This window comes from Oryctolagus cuniculus, chromosome 3 (genome assembly GCF_964237555.1).
Source record: "Oryctolagus cuniculus chromosome 3, mOryCun1.1, whole genome shotgun sequence".
Lineage (NCBI taxonomy): Eukaryota > Metazoa > Chordata > Mammalia > Lagomorpha > Leporidae > Oryctolagus > Oryctolagus cuniculus.
In genome coordinates, this window is record NC_091434.1 from 32786219 (window position 1) to 32808538 (window position 22320).

General features: G+C 42.6%; 1 protein-coding gene across 5 annotated transcripts in view; it reads left to right on the forward strand.

The window, feature by feature from the left end:
* KLF7 (KLF transcription factor 7) overlaps positions 1–21681 on the forward strand; it is a 98470-nt gene extending 76789 nt beyond the window's left edge. For all 5 annotated transcript variants that reach the window (XM_051848248.2, XM_002712596.5, XM_070070306.1 and 2 more), the window contains exons 3-4: positions 7218–7341; positions 15522–21681. In XM_051848248.2, coding sequence (XP_051704208.1) covers positions 7218–7341; positions 15522–15573 — 176 coding nt within the window. In that variant the 3' untranslated portion in view covers positions 15574–21681. The remainder of the gene's footprint in view (positions 1–7217; positions 7342–15521) is intronic.
* Positions 21682–22320: the final 639 nt, after the last annotated feature.

The following is a 22320-nucleotide window of genomic DNA, read 5'->3' on the forward strand; positions in this document are numbered from 1 at the left end:
GTCCTGAATGAATGAAAAATTGACATGAAACATAAATCAGCGAGTCCATGTTTTATTTTATGTAGTAGCTCTTATAAATGCTCTTGAAATTTGGAAAATAAAACCTTGTCTTATTTTCTATTTAGCTAAGCCAAAATCCTTGAATTAAAAAATATATATTTACGGTTCAACTGGAATCTAAGAGAAGGTCAGGCACTTTTCCAAAGCAGAGCCCATAACTTTCTATTTTTCAGTGGTAGTAGTCCCTACACCTTGAGTAGGCACTGCCACAATATGGAGTAATGCTTTTTGGTTCCTCTGCTCCTAGTGTTGGGAAACTCAGTGACATTTTCTCTCCACAATATCTTTATTCCCCAGGTACTGCTGAGTGTGGTGAGAAAGCAACTGATGGGTCTTCACTGATTTCCTCTGGATGTGCTGGGCAGCAGCATAAACCCATTTCAAAGTATTCTTCCTCCTTTCCAGGTTGTGTTTCCATTTCCTGGGCTGGAAGGATTCCAAGTTCTTGATCCAGATCTTGATGGGACTAGGACTTTAACACACCCAAATGGCTAGTAACCATGTTTTTTAAAATAAAATAAACAGGTACAATTACTTTCGACAGAAACCTGGACATGTCAAAGCCCTAATTGTTTTAGGACTTGAGTTAAGAATGTGAAATTTTGCAGATCAGAAATCGGATGCAGAGAATTTGTAGTAGCCATGTGTGTTTTCAAGGCACTTTGAAACTTTGAATCCAAGATTCTGCTGCATGTTCATATTTTATATGGCAATCTGTGTTTTAGAGGCACATGTATAGCACAGCACATTCCATATACAGGTTATGCTCTCTCAAATACATACTCAGAGAAAACCTTTACAAATGATTTCCATAAAGTGAGGCACTTTACTTCCCAAAGGGGATGTTGCTGAGGAGGCTGAGGCATGAGGTGCGAGATGAGAGCTACAGGAAGAGTTGTGGAGTCTTCCTTCTTCAGAGCCTGGCAGGTAGGGATGAAGTGGAGATGGTCTTTGATGGCAGAAGAATCCCCAGTTCATTGTAGAAGGACACACTGTAGTCCCCGTCGAAGAGGAGTATCAGGTGTAAACAATCAGACATTTCTGCTCATAAGCCGGCTCCCTAGAGGGAAGGCGCAGGACTGGAAATCGCTGGGCTGTGCCATTCCTCTCCCGGTACTCAGGTCTTTGTGGCAGACGTCAAGGTGCTCTTTTCAGTTCTCTCAATGTGTTCAATAAGCCTGGGGCAGGTACTGTGTTGGAGCTGCTGGTATCAAGGCGAGCCAAACAAGGGCCTGCACGCAGCGTATGCTCTCGTGCGGGAAGCAGACCGTAATAAATGTCAACAACCTGCAATCGAAGTCCACAGTGATTAAGTGCTATGGAGAAAGTGACAGCTTCTGCTTTTCTACAGAAGACAGTAAAAGTATCTGAGAGGAGTCACGTCATCAGAGAGCTAAAGGAAGTGAGAAAGCAAGAGTGTTCCAGGCAGAGGGAGGAGTAGCAAGTACAAAGGGCCTGAGGTAGATGTGTTCGAGGTAGGGCAGCAAGGTGTTGAATCAAGGAGCAGAATGAAAAGGTGGTGGAAGTCAGATCACGTAGCCTCTCTTCTCCAGGAATTTAAGGGCTTTGGACTTGCATCCTGAGAATGACGGGAGTCATCAGAACAATTGCATTTCAGTTTCACCTTAACCTTTTGACTGTGGTGTGCATTTTTGACATCTGATGAAGCCTGAAGAACCCTTTGCAGAATAATGATAGTAATTGCATAAAATAAAATCCAGGGGATGTCAAAGGAAATAGGAATATGGAAATAGATAGATTAAAGGAGACTGTGAGGGACATCCAGGCTGTGATTTGCACTTTCAAAGCTGCAGGGAAAGTAGACCACAGGGGCCAAGAATGGAGGCACTGGGACCAGGGAGACAGGGCTGGGAGCAAAGCCATTCTCATTTATCCCGCAGGGCCGTGGCTTCCGAGATACAATTGTATAACACAGCCTTTTTGAGTGCCGGAAAAAATGTGTGGCTTCTATTTATATGTAACTTATAGTTTTTTTGAGTGCGAGAACAAAAAATGTATAGCTTCTGCTTATATTTAATTTGCCCTCTTTTTCCATTGGTCTGTTGAATGCATTTTTATAATATTCTAGGACCTTACAATATTTATGTAATTTGTGAACAGATCTATACATTTTGGAGGTATACGCTAAAAAAATATTTATGATAGTGTTTGTTGATCAACCCAAGCTGATGATCATGAGGTAAGGAGACTTATTCTGCACTGGCTCAGGCAACATTCCATCTGAAATCCATTTTGTGGAGAGCATGAGTTGTTGCCACGATTCAACCTCGCTAAATGTCAGTCATGTTTCTCAAGCACCCTCACCTCTCTCAAAGAGCCCTCATCTGGCTATAAATCTATTTACACCTGATTACATGTACTGTCACCTCTGAGGCGGTGGCGTGTATTCCCCTGGGGAAACAAGTTTCCCGGTGTTATTGCCAGACTGGAAAAGTGGTTCTTGATATTTGCCCTAAAATGTAGGAGGCTCTGAAGAGCACGTTCCACTTGGAGCACCATGAGGTGCGCGGGCACAGCCAAGCGGCCTCATCTGCCTTTAGGGCGTGCTTGGCCGCGGTCACACACCCCTTCTGGACTTGACTCCCATTGTTTCAATTTTTCTCTTTCTTCTGCCTGTCTCGACTTGGTCTCTCTTGAACATTTTCGTTCACTCTCGAGGTGCAGTGAGCTGAATGGTGTGCATTATTCCAGGTGTGATTTGGCATAGTGTTATACAGAGGTCTGGCATTTTCTGTTTTATCCCCATGAGTATGGGGAGTGGAGAAAGGAGAAGCAGGGAGGGTGAACGAGTAGAGTGAAGGAGACAGATGATTTTGCGGGAAACCTAGTTACTGAACTTCTCTCTCCATCCCTCCATCTTTTTTTAATAAAGAAAAAACTTTTTTTTTTTTGCTTTTATAAAGAAAGAAACCCATGCCTCTTATAAAACAAGCAGAAGTCTTCATGTAAGCTCCTAGGAGGAAAGCTTGTGGCTAGCAGTGGCCCCGCCCCCAGATCACACCATGGGTGTTGTCTTGCAGAGACACTCTTGCTGTGCTGAAAATACAAGGAGAACTTTACTGCCTTGTCCTGCCAGGGAGGGTGGTTTATGGACATGGGTACGGAGCCTGGAAATGAGGCCAGCTAACCCCACTCTTCTTGTGCCCTAAATATCAAATTCTCTTTATGTTTTTTCCTGCTCCTCCAATTTCTGACCTCTGCCTGTTTCACACACTGCTCCTTCATTTAGCTGAATTCTTTCTTGATTTTTTTTCGATGTCTTATTAGTGGATATTTATAGAATCGGCAACTGGAAGGTAAACTATCAGATACTGCAAAATAGCTTGATGAATCCCTATAAATACAGCTTTGCTGAGATATCAGGGCACATACAGGCATGTCTGTGGCATTATTCTGTCGAGCACCTGGCCCCAGGCAGGAGACAGTGTGAGATGATCAGGTTCAGAGACATGTCAAGCTCACTGCAGTTTCTTTCTAGTGCACACAGCCACTAGAAGCACCCTGAAACTGCTTCCGGATGGGGCAGTTGGTGTGTGCTGAGAATTAACTAAGCGTCAACATCATTTCCTGGGAAATAACTAAGTCTGTGATATTATTTATCAAAATGGAACAAAACCAGCCAAAAGAATTCAGCAGAGGGAAAAGCAACTGGTTTGAAATGAAGAAAGATGTCCAAAGACACCTGCTTCCATCTCCGTTATTTTCTGTGTCCTTCCTGTGTCCTTCAGAAAGGGGTTGCCTATGATGGATGGATCTGTTCGATTGTGAAATTGATTTTTGGGAACTGGATGTCTCAGCTTGTTGCTGTAGACCCTGGGGTTTCCTGGGTGCTATGTTGCCTATGGGGTGTGTTTGGTTCCCCTAAGGTGCCAGGAATGTGCAGTTTGACTTACACTGGAAGGCCTCTGAGGTTGGAGGATATTTGGAATTTCTTCAGTCTTAGGGACCTCATTCTCTTTTTGTTTGTGTCAAATTTCCCCTTGAAATAACAGGGCTTTGTGGGCGATCAATAGCATTGAGGAAATGATGTGGAGAAGTCCCTCCAGGAGGGCTCCGGGGTCTGTAACTTCCCCTTCAGTCTCCCACTCACTGAGAACAAACGGCAAGAACATTCAACACACTGAGAAAATATTTAAGCTTTAAAATGCTGCCTTGGGTGTTGTGGTGCAATGGGTTAAGCCACTGCTTGGGACACTTGTATCCCATATCGGAGTACCTGGGAGTCTTGCCTCTGCTTTCTATCCAGTTTCTTGAATGAGCACCCTGGTAGGCAGCAGATAATGTCTCAGGTACTTGAGTGCCTGCCACCCATGGGGGAGACACAGATGAAGTTCCTGGCTCCTGGCTTAAACATGGCCCAGTCCTGGCTGTTGTGGGTATTTGGGGAATGAACCAGCAGATAGAAGTTCTATGTCTCTTTTATTCTCATTCTCTCTCTCTCTCTCTCTCTCTCTCTCTCTCTCTCTCTCCCTCCCTCCCTCCCTCCCACCCCCCATCTTTCTTGATCTGTGGTTGTTCACAAACAAAATTTTAAAATGTTCTCAGTTTTCCAGTATTAAGGCTATCTAGAGTGGCTGCATGGCTGTCTGAGCCATGAGCTCTGAAAATTTTATTGACAGCTGGTTAGCCCTGTCTCTCCAGCAGCCTTCACAGCTACATGGGCTAAAAAGGGAGCTGAGATTAATCAAACACCAGCTATGTGCCAGATTCAAAGATTGTATCTTATGTATGCTGATTTATTTAAACCTCACATTAAACACGGATTTGTTAATAAGCTCACCCCATTTAGCAGATAAAGACACTGAGGCCAAGTGTCTGCAATGATCTTGGCAAGGTCCCAAGAGTGCTGACTCCAGAGTTTATGTGAAACCCCCTCCCCCCCCTGCTCAGCTATCTTCTCTTTAGCAGGTGCATCTTTTCTAAACTTTTGGTTTTAAGGAGCCAGAAGGTGAACTTTTATCACAGCTCAGTGATTCATATTTTTCCCCTAGTTTCCAAAAATGAATGGGTTTCCTCCTGTGCTTCCAGCCCTCCTTCATGTCCTCTTGGTTCCCTTTAAAGAAAGACCTATGTGTCTCGTTCCTCTTCAATATGTGTCTTACAGAGCAGAGGCTCACTAGGGCACCGATTTAATGAAATAAAAATTTCAAGCATGTTTGGTTTGATTCTAGGTGATACAAATAAAGAATCGAGAAAGCTTTGTAGTCAGGTTTGAAGGGACGGGGAAAGGTGAAAGGAATAAAGTAGGTCAAGTATAATAACTGGATCATGTCTTCTTAAGGGCTGCCTGATGAAGACTCAGCTGTTAAAAATGGAGAAATAATGGGACAGCCATAGTACTTGGCACTTATGTATCCTGAAATTGTGACTTTGGTGGTTTATAGTATTTCACCTATTATGTGAATCATATATGTGCCAGCTGCCATTCAAGTTAATATATAATAACAGCTGAGGGTACTTGAAAACCCTCATGCTAAATTGAATGAAAAGTCTATTTTAGTGCAAAAAATTGAAATTTATACATACAAAGGGTCTTCAAAAAGTTCCTGGAAAATGCATATTATGAAAAAACTATATGTGGATTTCAAAAAATTTTTAAAGATTTATTTTTTATTTGAGAAAGAGAGAGAGAGAGAGAGAGAGAATTAGAATGAATTATCTTCCATCCACTGTTTCACTCCCCAGGTGGCTTCAACAACTAGGTCTGGGCCAGGACAAAATCAGGGGCCAGGAACTCCATCTGGGTCTCCAACACAGGTGGTAGGAAACCAAGTACTTGGGCTGTTATTTACTACTTTTCCAGGTGCATTAGCAGGGCGCTGGATCAAAAGCAGAACAGCTGGAACTCGAACCAGGCACTCCAATATGGGATTCAGTGTCGCAAGTGGTGTTTTAACCTGCTGCACAACACTGACCCTCAAATTGTTTTGAATCAAAATACTTAATCTGTTTTTTCGTTGAACCAAAGTCAGCCTTTCTTTTAATTAATTCTTTCTGTGAACTTTTTGAAGCACCCTAGTATATATGCTGACTTATCCTTTCCAAGGTACACAGTCTCATTATCTCTTTAAAAACCAGAAACTCAGATAGACTTAGTAACTACTGAAGAACTGGAAAGTGCGATGGGGAAGGTTGACTTCTGGCTGTTAACCACTGTGCTTCCCTGCCTCTTAGTGCTTCCTGATTTCATGGGGTTTTACAGATTCTTTCTCTGCTGAATTAGAACCAGTCCACCATACAGTTGGGAGGGTAAACATTTGTCATGTTTGGTAACAGACGTGATGAGTTGTGTTTTTCTTTTAAAGGGGATCTAAGGCAAAGTCCAGTGCTTTCTTTTACATATTCCTCCTGTAGGAAAAGGTCGCTGGAGCACAAGGGCTCCGATTTCATCTCATAAGCAGCTTCCCCGTGGCTAAAACCTTGCTCTACAAATTGGCTTTTAAAATATTTTGTGATAATGTATATTGCTCTCTAATAGGAGTGTTCTGGAGTCATTAACTTATGGGCTTCCTAAGTAGGACCTTTAGGACAGTATTTTCCATAAATGCCAGCAATTGTCTAGAGGCTTCTGTTTTACTCTCGTGCTGTAGTCCTTTCTCCTGACTGTGCGTCCGCTCCCATTTACAGTGGTTCTGGGAGACCTGGGCTCTTTGCCTTGTCAGTCAGCCACCTGGCTACTGTTTGTGGTGGGAGGCAAGGGGAGACAGGAGACTAAAAAGCTTGAAATGGTAAATTACTGTAGGTTCTGAAGAAAAATAGAATTAGAAGCATTTGTGGTTCAGATGAAAATAGCACATTTCCTTTCTGCTTGGACTGTGGGGGTCAGAGTGCTCCAGGGAGTAGAAAATAAATAAAAATTGATCCCTCGCCAGTCGAAGGAAGTGCTCTGACTCTGGGAACTGATGTGACAACTTCAGATTTGAGGATCTTGTGAAACCATTTTTGAAGGTTAAAAAAAAAAAAGGCTCCAAACACCAGGAGATGTTTAAAAAAAAATGACAGGCTGTGTTAGGAAACCTAATCTTTCAAGAATGATTTAAACAGCCCTTTCCAAGACTGACCACCGGGCACAGCAGAACCAGCTCAGACGCAAGGCGTTTTGTTGCTGACCGGGGCCCTTCCTTCTCTCCTTGCAGGTGAGAAGCCTTACAAGTGCTCGTGGGAAGGATGCGAGTGGCGTTTTGCACGAAGCGACGAGCTCACAAGGCACTACAGGAAACACACAGGTGCAAAGCCCTTTAAATGCAACCACTGCGACAGGTAAAGAGACTTGCATGCTGCTGGGCTGGGGAGGGGAGATGTGAGCTAGGGGGTGGGGGGTGGGCTCTGTGTGTGCTCTTAGATTCATCACCAGCCTGTCTCATGGGTAAATGACTTCTACATCTCTGTTAGAGAACCAAGGAGATGCAGTGCCCTCCTCCATGTAAACCAGAGGTGGATACAGCATTTACTATGCAATAGCTTTGGGTCAGGAACTGTGTTAGTCACTGCGTATCCACAAGACTAACCCTCAGGGAGATGATGCGACAGATAATTTTAGTATAATAGGAAAAGTAATCGCATAGAAAATGGTCACCTGTAGCTGCTTCTCCTGATCTTTTTATTAACATCAGTACCACTTTTCCTCCTCCTTCATAGTAAGAAAAAATAGAAAGCTTGCTCGTGGGGAGGAAGATTAGTTATAAGGCTGTTCACTGAACCATTATTGGAAGTGAATTTTTCTAAAGACAGATCCCATTCTCTGGGGGCCTACACCATTATTTCCCCCCTTGAAAACAGGTACAAGGGTCCAAAAGATGGCAAGGTTTTCAGAACTTATCTTATAATTCAATTTCAAACCTTCAGCATTTGATAGTAGAAGAAAGAGCACGTAGCAACAGATACTACCCAAGTAATAGTATCTGACAGCCCTGGCATTATCAACCAATAAACCCCAAAATGGAGACTCTGCAGGCCAAGGTGAAGGCAGGATTAGGTTTAGACATAATCAAATAATGGGCTTGCATCTGAGCGTGTTATCCTTCTAATCCTATTTCTGTGTTTAAAAGGAAGCTTAAGAAAATTAACCATCTTTTTAATGCAATACTAAAGGTCTCGGTTATGATGAGAAAAATGCTTCTAATACGATAAAAGCTCCTGAAAGCCTCAGGGTTCCCTGGCTTGGGCAGCAGCTCGCAGGATGGCAGGAGGGGGTGTGCAGGAAGTCAGCAGAGGCCTGGCTCTCCTTGGGAGGAAATGTGATCGCTTGCACATCCTGCCTCCCTCAGACTCTGTGCCCGCACCTCCTGCTCACCAGGCCTTCCTCCATGGCAATGCGTGTTTGGAGCACGGTCTCGTGGATGGCCAAGTTGGCTTGGTGCTCCTGTAAGATGCTTATACAGGAACAGTTATGTTTTTCCTTCCTTTCTTTTTTTCTTTCTTCCTGAAGAGGCTATTTTCCTCTTATCTGCATTCTGTCAGAACTAAATAAAGAGCCCATGCCTCCTGGAGCCCGAGATAACCTCCCACCCCAGGGCTGAGGAAGTACCCGTCCCACAGCTATTCACCCCCCATTGCCTTGGAGCTCTCTCTACCCAGGAACACAATTTGTGGTTCATTTCCATCCCATTCCATAGAAGTCCTCCTGAATTTACATGAATCAGCAGCTGTTCCTCTGCACAGCGTGCTCAGTCAGATTTCCCTTTTTTACATCTTCCTTCAACTCCCATCTCAAATGTGCGTGGTTCGCTCCTCTCTAGCCCTGGCTCACAAAGAAGCTGTGCAGATGGTGACTGCCCACAGTCCTCTGGGGGAGCATTCCATTCTCTCCACGGGACAAAGGTGATTTCTTTGTGTGCTATCCAAGTAGGATGGTAGTAGGTCCACACACAAATCCACCATGTCTGAAGGGTATTGAGGAAGTTGCTCAGAGGATGAGCATTTTTTCCATAATCTTGGAAGTGGATAAAGGGTCTTATGAGGCCATTGTCAGAGTTAGTATTCTTCTCTCCAAATCAATGGACTCGAGGCACTTAGGACTTCCTAACAGTTGAAGTATTAGGGTTCCATCAAGCTCGTTGGATGATTTATATGGAAAAAAATTCCAAACCTATTGGATATTTCAGCAAAAGAGATGATAGAGATGGGTAATTTGGTTAATCTTTTGCTTTATTTTCTTCATCAAAATATACTGTGGTTTCTGGAAGTAGAAATTTACTAAACAGATGATATAAATCATGTGATGTGGTATTTAGGGGGGATTGTGAGTAGATAAAAGTCTGTGGCATAGAAAAAAAGTATATTTTCAACAATGTCAGAAATGAGGGTTGGACTCTCATTAGTGTCTCATGACAAACAGCACCTTGCATTTCCATTGCAGTGATTGTGCTAAGAATAGACAGGTCTGGGAGGCGGCTTGGGAGTTGGTGGGGCCCCAAAGCAGAGGAAAGGGAAGCATAGACTGACTCTGGACTTGGCATTCCTTAGCAGACACTTACCTTCAGAAGCAGGGCATCGTAGCCGTAGTTTTGAACAGGACACTGTATCCTGTTGGTGCCACAGTATGTGTAAGTGCACCACCTCTTGCCATTTAAAATTGGAGCAGTCAGGTTATCCTATTTGGAAGCTACTTAGAGTTTAGGCATCCTTTTTCATTAATGTGTACTGAGTTGAACTTATGCGTTTATTTTACATATAGGGTAGTTTAAAAATACACAAGTTTTTCCTTTTTTGGGGCCATCATTTGAAATTGTTAAATGTCACCAAAAAAAGGTCTATATTTCTGCCTTTGTCTGGCAAAATCAGAACCAGCGTCAGTGGTTTCATATTCCTATGTGTCTGTCATTGGCTGGTGCTGAATAGCAATCACTACCATTTGCAGTGGTCACGGGATATTCCCATCACTCCCTGTAGTCTCCCCAGCATGAAGACAAAGCATTGGTCGCCAGGTATTATCATGCTTGCTGTTTCCTCTTTGAAAGAGAATAATATTTCTTTGTGTGCTTGCCTTATCTGATGTGGAAAGAGAGAGTCCACGGGTGTTATATATTTCTCACACTTGAACAACTATACTTCTTTTTTTCTTTTGCCTGGCCCTTATGGACACTGGATTTTTGAGACCTCTGGCTCCAGATTAGCATTAGGGCAGAAAGCAGTGAAGTGGCTCTGCCATTCCTCACCATCAGACTGAACAGTGTAGCCCATCTGGAAGGATGAGGCATTTCTCAGTCCACAGAGCATGAGGCTGCTGATGGTGGTACACTGGGCTCTGTTTCCATTTGGTGACGTGCAGGCCATCGTCCCACAGACTCAGCACGATGATTGTCCGAGAAGACTGCCACAGGAGCAGCACATCTAAGATCATGGGCAGTTCAGTTGGGCCATTTCCATCTTTGTTTCATCCCACTTACAAGTGCTAAGAAGTACTGACCAATATCTTAGCCCTTGGATCTTCCAGAGGGTTGCTATTGGCTTAATAACCATGTGACTATAGTAACTTTTCTATAAGCAAGAGAAAAGGTGATAGGGTTTGGCTATTTCTCCAAAATACACAAATTTCAATCACTAAGAACATTCTAGGGCTAGTGTTGTAGTGTAGTGGGTAAAGCTGCTGCCTATGATGGTGGTATTCCATATAGGTGCCAGTTTGTTTCCTGGCGGCTCCACTTCTGATAGAGCTCCCTGCTAATGCACCTGGAAAAGCAACAGAAGATGGCTCAAGTGTTTGGGTCGCTAGTACTCACATGTGAGACCCAGATGAAGCTCCTGGCTTTGGCCTGGCCCATGTCTGACCATTGCGGCCTTCTGGGGGAATGAACCAGCAGATGGAAGATGTCTCTCTCTCTGGCTTTCCCTCTGTCTGTAACTCTGACTTTCAAAACAAGTAAATACATCCTTAAAAGAAAAAGAATCTTTTTATTTAAGACCATCTGGCTGCCGTGGAGTTATAATTACCCTATGCAGGTGTATTACCCTTAAAATTATTTGATTCTGCATTTCTAAATGCTGAGTTTATCTATTACCTTTTAATGTTTGTATGTAGGCTCCAGCAAGTAGAAATTAATAAATATAATCATAGCTAAGATTTATTTTTATTTATATTTATTTATGGCATATTGAATTTAAATAAAAACCTCAGGGGTGAGGGACCTGATTTAATCCTAAACATCATATATTTCCTAGAATTTGTACAAATAATCATATGCAATTGATGGATTTCATACCATGCTGAAGATTTTTCCATGATTTTTTTTTTTATTGAAAGAACCTGAAGGATAAAAGTGGATACGTGTCCTTATAGTGATAGGAAGCAGCAATTAATAAAGGCAGAATGAAGACTGAATGACTACAGGGGTTCAAAACGTGTAGAAAATGAAATTAAATGATAAATTTGTTTTTGTGCAATAGGTTTTGAAATCCATGCATTTTTAAAAAAAATATGTAGGGCCGGCACTATGGCACAGTGGGTTAACAGCCTGGCCTGAAGCGCCGGCATCCCACATGAGCACCGGTTCTAGTCCTGGCTGCTCCTCTTCCTATCCAGTTCTCTGCTGTGGCCTGGGAAAGCAGTAGAAGATGGCCCAAGTCCTTGGGCCCCTGCACCCACGTGGGAGACCTGGAAGAAGCTCCTGGCTCCTGGCTTTTGATTGGCCCAGCTCAAGCCGTTGTGGCCAACTGGGGAGTGAACTAGCAGATAGAAGACCTCTCTCTCTCTGCCTCTCCTCTCTCTGTGTAACTCTGACTTGCAAATAAATAAATAAATCTTAAAAAAAAACATGAAAAATATGTAACACATATTTCCCATGAACTTTTTTGAAGACCCCGTATACATGACTGAATGATTCTTTCATTTAAATTTCAACACCAGTAATACAGTTTGTGGCTGGCGCTGTGGTACAGTGGGTTAAAGCTCTGGCCTGCAGAGCCCTGTTTTGAGTCCCAGCTGCTCCACTTCTGATCTAGCTCCCTGCTAACGTGGGAAAATAGTGGAGGATGGTCCAAGTGCTTGGGCTCCTGTACCCACGTGGGAGACTTGGAAGAATTTCCTGGCTCCTAGCTTCAGCCTGGCCCAACCTCAGTCCTTGCAGCCATTTGGGGAGTGAACCAGCAGGTGGAAGACCTCTCTCTACCTCTGTCTCTCCCTCTCTCTGCAACTCTGCCTTTCAAGTAAATAAAATAAATCTTTAAAAAAATGCTATTTTTCTGAAAGTTCTCATGAGGTAGAAAAGGAAAGGGATTTTGTCTACTGCCAGAATCTCTCATCACTTTTCATCATCTCAAATCCCTTTGTTCCTCTTTTGGATGGGTGGGATTCTTTTTAAAAAAAAAAATAATCAATTGATTGATTACTTTATGAAAACGTGATTGATTGATCTGTCTGTTGGTTTGCTCCACAAAATGCCTGCAGACTGGTGCTGAAGCCAGGAGCAGGCAATGCAATTCGGGTCTCTCATGTGAGTGGCAGGGATTGAGGTACTTGAGACATTACCTGTTGCCTCCCAGCATATGCACCAGAAGGAAGCTGAAAATGAGAAGACACCTCAACTCAGATGTCCCCAGCAGTCTTTTTTTTTTCTGTTGTTCTGTTTTGTTATTCATTTATTTATTTATTTGAGGAAGAGAGGAAGAGAGATCTTCCATCCACTGGTTCACTTCCAAAATGGCTACAATGGCGGAGGCTGTGCCAGCCAGAAGCTAGGAACCTGGAACTCTGATCACATTTCTCACATGGACAGGAGTGGCTCAAGCACTTGTGTCATTTCCACTGCTTTCCCAGGCTCAACAGCAGGGAGCTGGATTGGAAGTAGAGCAGTCAGGACTCAGAGCTGTCACCCACGTGGGATGCTGGGTCCTACAAGAGCAGTTTAACCCACTGTGCTACAACACTGCTCCTGCCCCTCCCCCTCCAACTCCCTCCCCCCCCCCCCCCCCCCCCCCGGCCAGGCAGTCTTAACTGCTGTTCTGAGCATCTGCTCTGTCCCCTAGTGGGATTCTTAGTGCTAGCTTTGTTGATTTCTCATAGATCCTAACTACTCAGGCCTGTCCACCTTAACCTAAGGATTAATTCTAGTTGCTTCTATGACCAATTGCCATGCATTTTTAGCAGCATACTTATTTGCTTCATAAACTTAGTTTCTTATAATTATGTTGGCTGGTGGTCCAGCATAGGTCTCACCAGGCTGAAGTCATGGTACTGTCATGACTGCATTCTTCTCTAGAGGCTATGGAAGCAGGAACAGAGTCTATTTCCTTACATCTTCCAACTTCTAGAGACTGCCTGCAATCATTGGAAATCCTGCCCTGAATTGGTTCAGGATGCAATTCCTCCATCAACAAAATGGCCCAGTCCTTGTAATGCCATCATTTTCCTGGTTCTCTCTTTACATTATTTCTTCCATTTTTAATGACCCTTGTAATGGACCTTGGCCATCCAGTATAATCTCCCTATTGTAAGGTGAACTGATTAGTAAATTAATTCTGTCTACAACCTTAGTTCCCTTTGGCCATGCAACAATACCATCACAGGTCTACACCTGGGGGTTGGGCATTATTCTGCCTGTGACACTCTAAATTGGTTGCTCTGTTCTCCTTCCTTCTCAGTCCACAAAGCAGAAGAGGCTAAGTGTATGGGCTGTGGAGTCAAACTCTCTGGGTTCAGATCCTGGCTTTGCTACTTTCTGATGATATCGCAGTTGGGATAAGAATGGTACCTCTTTTTATAGAGTTCTTGTAAGGATGTCAGTTTTAAAAGAAGCACCTGCAAAGAGAACTTCCCAACTTGGATCGTCTTTCTCTAGGACATTGGAATGAAGGAAGAAGGGACACAAGGAACAAAGAAGGAAGGAAGACAAGAGGGAGGGAGGAAAGAGGGCAGTGAGCTGTGCCCCAGGACAGGACAGAGTTGTGCGTGTGAAATGCTAAATTCCCTACAGAGTACATTGCTTTTTCTGTATACCAGAGACATCAAGTACTGGCTTTTAAAGAAAACTAATCATTGTTTTATAGCAAATCAAATCCTATTTAGAGGTATCTCTAAGGGATTTTCCAAAGAGCTTGTTTATCCGAAATCAGGGCTTGAAATAAGTGGGTGTAACTAGAATTGTGATTATACAGGATGTTACTGAATTTGATTGTTTTCTGCTATACTTTCCCCATTCTTAGGTGTTTTTCATTGAACATTTGTCCTGTTTCACTTCCTTGGAGTTTTATCCTGTCCGTTTACCTATTTCAGGAATAGACACAAACAGAGGGCATAGAGAATGTTGGGTTTAGGGAAAGGGTGGATTTTTGTTTGTTTTAAGAATGAACAAACACAGGGAAATCCTGCTCTGAACAGGAAACCCTGATAACCTGAAAGGGTTAGCTTTCTAATATCCTACAAGAGTTTTGGATTGTGGGCTGTTGCAGCCTTTGAGGGAAGCTTCAAAACTTAACCATTGGTAAGAAAGTGGCCTTTATAGAATCTGGGCATGATGCATGTCCAAAGACTTTCACACTTTTGTCTTCTTAGGTAATTAGAATGATGATCCTAATAGTTGACATACATTGAGATTTTGCTGTATTCCAGGCAACATTCTTTTTTATTACCAAGTTTTTAAAATTTTTCAGTTCTAAAATTTAACATTTTAAACATTTTACCACATTCCCTTCGAGTGTAGAAGTTATATAATACACATATGTACTAATTTTTCTTGAAAGCAGAGCTATTAGTATCACAAGGTGAGTGATCCTTGAGGATCACAGTGGAGGGAAGAAGGATGTATTATGTACATGGTATTATTCAATGAAGCAATGTTTATAACCATATACCCAATGATTTGAAATCCAAACAGTTGTTATGCTCCATATATATTGACTTTCACAAATAAGGGAAAACATTCTGGGTCTGGCTTATTTCGCTTAGCATGATGATCTCCAGTTCCATCCATTTTGTTGTAAATGTCAGGATTTCATCTTTTTTATGGCTGAGTAATATTCCAACATGTAAATATATGCCATATTTTCTTTATCCAGTCATCACTTTATGGATATATAGGTTGATTCTGTGTCTTTGCTATTGTAATTGAGCTGCTATAAACATTGGAATGCAGGTGTCTCTTTCATGGGCTGATTTCATTTCTATTGGATGTATTCCCAGGAGTGGGGTAGCTTTTCTAAGTACTTTATGGGATCATCTGGTTTAATCCCCACAATCACCCTATGAAAATGGTACTATAATGTTTCACACTTAATGAGGAGGATTTAATGCAGAGAGGTTAATATGCTCAGAGTCACTTACTATTAGAAGAACTGGGGTTTGAACCCTAGCAGTCTAACCCCTGAGTTAACTTTTATCACCCAGTTTCTCAATACATATGTATTACCTCTCTTTAAGACAGGGTGAATAATTTCCCAAGGGTGATGGAAGTTGAGATCTTTCCTTGAACCTCTCTAATTTCCTTGTTGCTGTTTGTATTTTCTAGGTGTTTTTCCAGGTCTGACCATCTTGCCCTCCATATGAAGAGACATATCTAAAAACCCTAAAGGCCAGAATTGCCATGGCATCGGCCAATGTCTGAAGGAATGCTGTGAGGCAGGGGGCTGGACTTCAGGAGGGGACCCATTGCCTCTCAGAAGAAAGTTCTCACTTATAAACCTCTGTGTACACACACACACACACACACATCCATACACACTCACACAGACCCACACACATACACACTGTCAAGCACTCAACTATATTGAAATATATACGTCTATTCTTTATGCCTTGCCCTAGCCAGATGGTAGAAGACAAAAAAGAAGGAAACCAGGTGAACTCAGCAAGGCAGACTGGCTGCTTACTTCAGCACTATTGGAATTATTTCCCGCTGTTGCCAATGGAAATCAAAGAAAATGGATGTGACGTCTCTGCAGGTGGACGGCAGTACGAGGGGCTTATTTAACTTGCTTCTCAGTGCAACTTGATAGGAGAACACACCGTCTTAAAGTTGCATATGTGTAGCACTAATGTTTCTTTTTAAATAGTTGGGGGAAAATGACCTAGAAAACCAAATTGCAGTTTGGTAGCCAAAATTAACTCTTGGTTTATTTGTCCTTTGTGTGTGAAAAGTCCTACTATTCCGTGCGTCAGACTTCCTCACAGAACTGTTGATTGGTTTTGGTTCTTCTTAGTACCACTGAGATCTTTCCAGTCGATACCAACGGCCTTAGGGCGGCAGACTCTGGAATTACACCTTACACCTTTCTGGCCTGCATTTCTCTAGACTGCACTCTCAAGGGAGGAGTTTTCTTTTCTTACTTTTTGACTTTTGCACACCATATGCACTAGGGATTCTGGAAACTTCTAGCATGACTGCAAAGTGGCCAAGAGAATAAAGTCCTTGATGATAAATCACAGTATATCCCTTGAGCCTCACCTTATTGCCAGTGCTAGATTTTTTCTTTTTAATCTCTCTGTTTTTGCTAACGAAAACTTGAAAAAGCTTATTTGGAAGCTTAAATGTTTTACCTTTTCTCCATGGACTAAACCTCTCCAGAACTCTCTCTCGGCACGTGGATGTCCAGCTCTCGAAGCAGCCAATCAGATGGGACATCACAGTTCTCTCATCCTCCTTGAGGCATGGTGACCTCAGCTCACAGTGAGCGCCCACTGTGCTGTGTGTCACTGCTACCCTATAACCAGTTACAGCATAGATGTCGCTAGTCTCAAAGGGCAGCTGCGTATTTAATCTAACTCTGGGTTATGACCTGACACAAAGCCAAAAATATCACTCTTTCCAAGAATGGGGAAAACTGAGGATGCCTCCCAAATCTAGTGGCTTCACAAAACATCATCCTAGCTTCCTCTCTCATACCCACTGAGCTCATATTCCCCCACTTGTCAAAACACACAGTTCAAAATGCCATTGTGGGAACGAAGGGTTGACCTTTAAGGAAAAGGTTGAGGAGTTTCTCTCATGTTCTGTCTAAAAGGAGAGACGTGTTTCTAATTTCTTTTTGGCTAGGCCCACCATGACTTGTGACCTAGAACACCGGGGTCATCAGAGGCCTCGCATTCACTCTGCAAGCTGACTCCATGGGGGTTCACATTCCTCACTTGTCATCCCCCACACACATCAAGTGGTCTCTCTCTACCCGCATTCTTAGCTAGCTGGCACTGGCCTCAACTCCAAAGACTGCCTTTAGGACCATTATATGGCCTATGCAAGCAAGCGGGGTGGTTATTAGGACAGATTGTATATTTTGTATCTTCTGGGACCATCCCTTCAAGACAAGTCTAAAAATCAAAAATGGCGTTTGGTCCGCTCGTGGCTGCTGCTCCTTCTCACCAGCTGGCTCCCTTCCTGCCCTCCTCTGACTGTTTGACTCATTGACTGTTAAAATGTCACCCCATACATATTTGGGATGCAAAACTGAAGTCTTTAAAAGGAAACCATAATATAAGAAACACAAACACATATATGACAACAACCTTCAAGATCCTTGGCATTTGCGTTTTCAGCTTTCTACAACCTTTGTTTTCACTGAAATGTTGAAACAACTCATCTGAGGGTAATGGAACCTCCTTATCACAATGCTGTAGCTGCCAGTTGGACACTTGGGGCATTTCGAGGTCTGGCCCTTAGAATTTTCTTGCTCTTTTTCCTTTTTTTTTTCAATTTAGACCAAAAAAAATTTAAAAATTTTAAAAAATTTAAAAAAAGAAAAAACATCCTAAACACATATTCACACACAAAAATCTGTCCATTTGCCGGAGGCAATTATGTATATGTTAGTTGGAGGGTATTAAAAAATCAGTTTTATTCCAAAGATTAAAAAAAATAGAAATGACTTAGAAACAAGTTCTGGAGCACTGCTTGCTGACAATCTTGTAGTTCTCTACTGCATTTGAGTGCATTTTGTGGCCAGTCCATCAGGGCATACCATGGGATTCTATTTGAATGTGTGGTGCATCCTTTCTGGATGAAGGATGTGTGAGGAACCTTGAACCTCAGCTGTATTAAACTGTAGCGCCTCCAGTCAGTGCACTAGATGAAACTTTAGACACCCCGAATTTTGTTGGTTCCTTTCTTTTCCTTTCCATAGCAGCCTCCAGCAGGAATGCACGCACACACCAGTGATGGCATTGAGCCATGGCTGCCACGATTTACAAATGTTCTCTCCCAAGCTGGAGCTGCTCTTGCCTCTCAAATGCTATTATTATTATTATTATTATTATTAAGGATTTATAATACTTAATTTAATTTTTGAACTGACCAATGCAAGGCTCTATTAAAAAGAAAGTTTTTTTTTTAAAAAAAAAGAATGCAGAAGAGTAATCATTGCTTGTTTGCTCCCTTGTTGTCATCTGTGGTCTCTGTTGGACGTGGCAGAACAAAGGCCCTCTGATCCTCATCAGTGTCTGAAATGTTTGGTAATTTTTCTCTCTTTTGTATCAGTGAGGTCCTTTGTAATCTGCTCCTGACTTTTCTCAGAGCAGGGTGCACTGAAACACGATGATGGTGCTTGCTTGCTTCAGCGTTATCTGTTGACCGTGAGAATTGGCCTCAGAACCTGGTGGGTGCTAAGTGTACGGCTTTGAAACTGTTCTCTAGCCCAGACTGACACCTGTTGTGGTAACCAGTCCTAACTGTGGGGGTAGGGGTAGCCCCGACTGTTTTGGAACTAGATTTATGAGAAATGTTCATCATCTCTGAAATGGCAGAGACCTCCAGAGTCAACAGCCTGAAGACAGCTCTCTCCCCCACAGGACTGGTTATTTAAAACAGTGCTTTAGAGGACATTTGAAACACATTAAATCCATTTCTCATTTAAATTGTTACCTCCTAGCATTCCAGGGGATCCCAAACTTGCAAGGAAGAACCTGGCATCGTGTTTCTGTGGTTGTCCTCTCAAGCACGCTTTTTCCAGGGTTCAGAGTGTGATGTGTAGAAAAGTGTTTCTAAGCCGCTGACCATTTTCTTTATTTCAAATTTTGCTTCTTTCTCCTACCACGTGGCTGTAAGTCAGAGATGTGGATGCCTGAAATTAAGTTGCTGCTCCTAGCTACTGGCCTCCTGCCCCACTCAAGGGTGATTGGCCCCAGCTTAATGCCTGGTGGTGATGAGTATCACGTCTAGAAAAAGAGAAGTTCTGATTCTATGACAAAGCTGCATTTTGTAAAAATCTTGGAGACCCCTGAATGAACTCCATGCCAGCCATGTCCTCCTCTCCACGCGCTTTCCCTTGCAAAACCCTTCAAATGCCTCCTTTTCTCAATGCCATCGCCTCCCCACCTGCACCTCTTGTGCCCTTTTACATCTTTGATAGCCTGATTATAACAGGGTAAAAAAAGACAGCCAACCTCATGCATGTTAGCAGAACTGATTCCTAGTTTTAAAAAAATCTTCTTTGAAGCCAGAGGAGATTTTTAAAGGACTTTAGTTTGGGATAAACTTTGAGCTTATCCACCTCTATTTGCATCAAAGGGTAAATAAAATGGGGTTTTGGGGGTGGGCATGTCCAGGGCACTCAGACTACTCTGCCTAATGGTCTTCACTCCTGCATGCTGTGGCAAAGCCAAAAGAAAGAAACTCAGATTGCAAGAACAACCAAACCTGATGATTACTTTTGATTATTCCAATGATTTCCTCTATGGAAGTCACTTCATAACATGTAAAATATAGTGGTAAGTGCATGAATTGTTTTTAGGAAAGGGAAGAAGATAGGGTAAGTCAGAGAGATGCCACATATTTTACTAGAAAAATAAAATTTGTTGCTTGTTTCTTTCTTAAAAAAACAAACAAAAAACCACAAAAGGCCAGCATTTCTGGCCGCAGCTTTGCACCCGGAACGTTGCCAAGCGAAAGTTCCCTAAGTAGAACCTGGTTTAAATGACTCCTGGAAGCTTTCCCTTGCATTTTCCGGAAGTGACCATCTGCCAAGCACAGGAGTGAGGGCAGAAGGGACAGACTTGGATTCTGGGTGCCGGGATAAAACTCGGCGAACATGGTGATAGCTCGATTTGAACACTAAGGGCCTGGCCTGAGTCGACATCAATGCCTCTTTGATGGCCTATTTTCCTCAATGAGGATCTTTGGAACGACAGAAATGTGTCAGAAGAAGCAACACCTGCCTGTAAACCTGTGCTGTCCCATGACTAACCGCCTGAGGCCTCAGGGCTTTCTCTGGCGTTTAACACTCTCCTAAATTTCTGTTGGTTCCTAAAAGATCCTGGAAAAGGGGGGAAAAATCAAGCTGCAATTAACTTCCTTATGTGCATCCTTCCGATATAGTACTGTATTCTTCAGGTGTTTTGCATTTGCGTATACGTTCTCGGGAAACAGGTATCAAAAATGGAGAGAGATCCTAGGCCGTCGCCCCACAAATACCCCGAACAAGATACTTTTTTCCAACAGGGCTCCCCTCAGTGATCACGAGGGAAGGGTGATGCGTTCTTTGTTGGGGACTGTTTATACACTTTTTTTCAACTGTGAGCTTTGGAATCGTAAATTGCTTTGACTCCAGCTTCCGTCTACTGCCATAAAATGGACCCCACGTCAGACGAATGAGGGTGGTGTGCGTGCACGCACCTAGACACGTGCGCATCTGTACCTATTGTACCTTCGCGGAAGGAAAACAGGCTACTGACGTTTTAAGAGGAGTAGCCACCAGTGCCTAATATCTTTTGGGGGGGATGGATGCTTATAATTGCCAGTCTATGGAAACCACACTGGGAGTTCCACATGGAGGGGAGGGACTGTGGGTGGGGAGAGGGAACATGTGAATCCTAGGCCTATGGACTGGAGGCAGAGTGATCTCTGCAAATCTGGGTCCTGCAGGCTTTTGGGCTCATTGGCTGGTTCTCAACCTTTTTGTTTTTTTCTCCCCAGCATGCATTTCCTAGCTAAACCCAGCCTTGGTTTAATTTCCTTACCTTTCACTTCTGCTTCATTCCAGGGAGGAAAAATACACCTGTTAATGGCCAAGATCTCCTTGCTAACACAGAGGCAAAAATAAATGTTTAATGTTTTGAAGCCTCCCCTTACCTTTCCTGCCACTCCCCCACCCCAGCCCCTTTCCACACTCCCCCTCCACTTCCTACTCTCACCATACACTTTCCCGGCCACCACACATTTTTGTTCACATTTCTATTATCCTCTTAACAGTTGCTTGAAGAAATTTATTTTTGCACTATACATTTTCTTTTTGCCAGATGTGTCTAACAAGTGTGTTTGGAGAGACCTGCTCCCAGCCCCCATCCCTCACCCTGTCTCCCCGGTCACATTCTCTCAGGCCTTCTCTGGTATTTATAATATATCACAGAAGTACCCAGTCTTATAGCCCTCGGTTATGCCTTTTTTTGACATTTTATTTTTTTTAAGCTTTTTATATATATATATAAATATATTACTTTGTCAAGTTTTTTTGCTGTACAAAAGTCTTAAGATTTAAAACTATTATTTGTATTATATGATGGTGGTATGTTAATGTTACAAAATTATTAATGAAGAAAAAATTTATTTTTGTTACTGGTCTGTTTCATAATTCTTTTTTAAATTGGTATATTGTAAGATATCTATGCAAAAAATGTTATGTGACGCATTTTTATTTAAGAATGTAATATGTGTAATAAACAGTAGAATGTGTTTGGCCTTGGAATGCCTTACTGTATTTCTCCTGAGCTTATTTTACTGGGGGAAAAACATCCTCAAAAAAGACACAAATGGATCCTTCTGTACCTTATAAAAGTTTTCTTTTTCTGAGAAAGGGAAGGCAAATGTTGTAGTAGATAATTTTTGTTTGGGAGGTGATTGTGTGTGTGTGTGCATGCATGTGTGTTTGTGTGTATGTGTATTTTGTGATTTCAATGGAGTATCTCTGAGCCCTAATAAGAAGGGACGTTGAAGATGGTTTATTTCCTCAAGGGGAGAAAAGAAGCAAATGGCTGGTGGTTATGAAAAGCAATATTTTAGTATAAGGTGGATTATGGGATGTTATTTGTTTAGGGGGTTGGGAGAAGCTTATTGAAAGCAGTTTATTTGGTGAGAGAAGGAGGCGGTTTGTTCTGTGATGCTGTGAATTAGAGACTATTTGGAAGGGATTATTGGAAGCAGTTTGTGCAGGGAAGGAGAAGGCGAAAGGTTGGAGGGAATGACTTAGGTGAGGGGTGGGAGAGGAGATTTCCAGTAGACACTTGGTAACCAAGTGGGCAAAAAATCAGAGGCCAAGAGATTCTGGTGGTTGTGCTGAGTACAAAACGGTAGATGCAAATAACAGCAACCTCAGACGCCAGGAAAA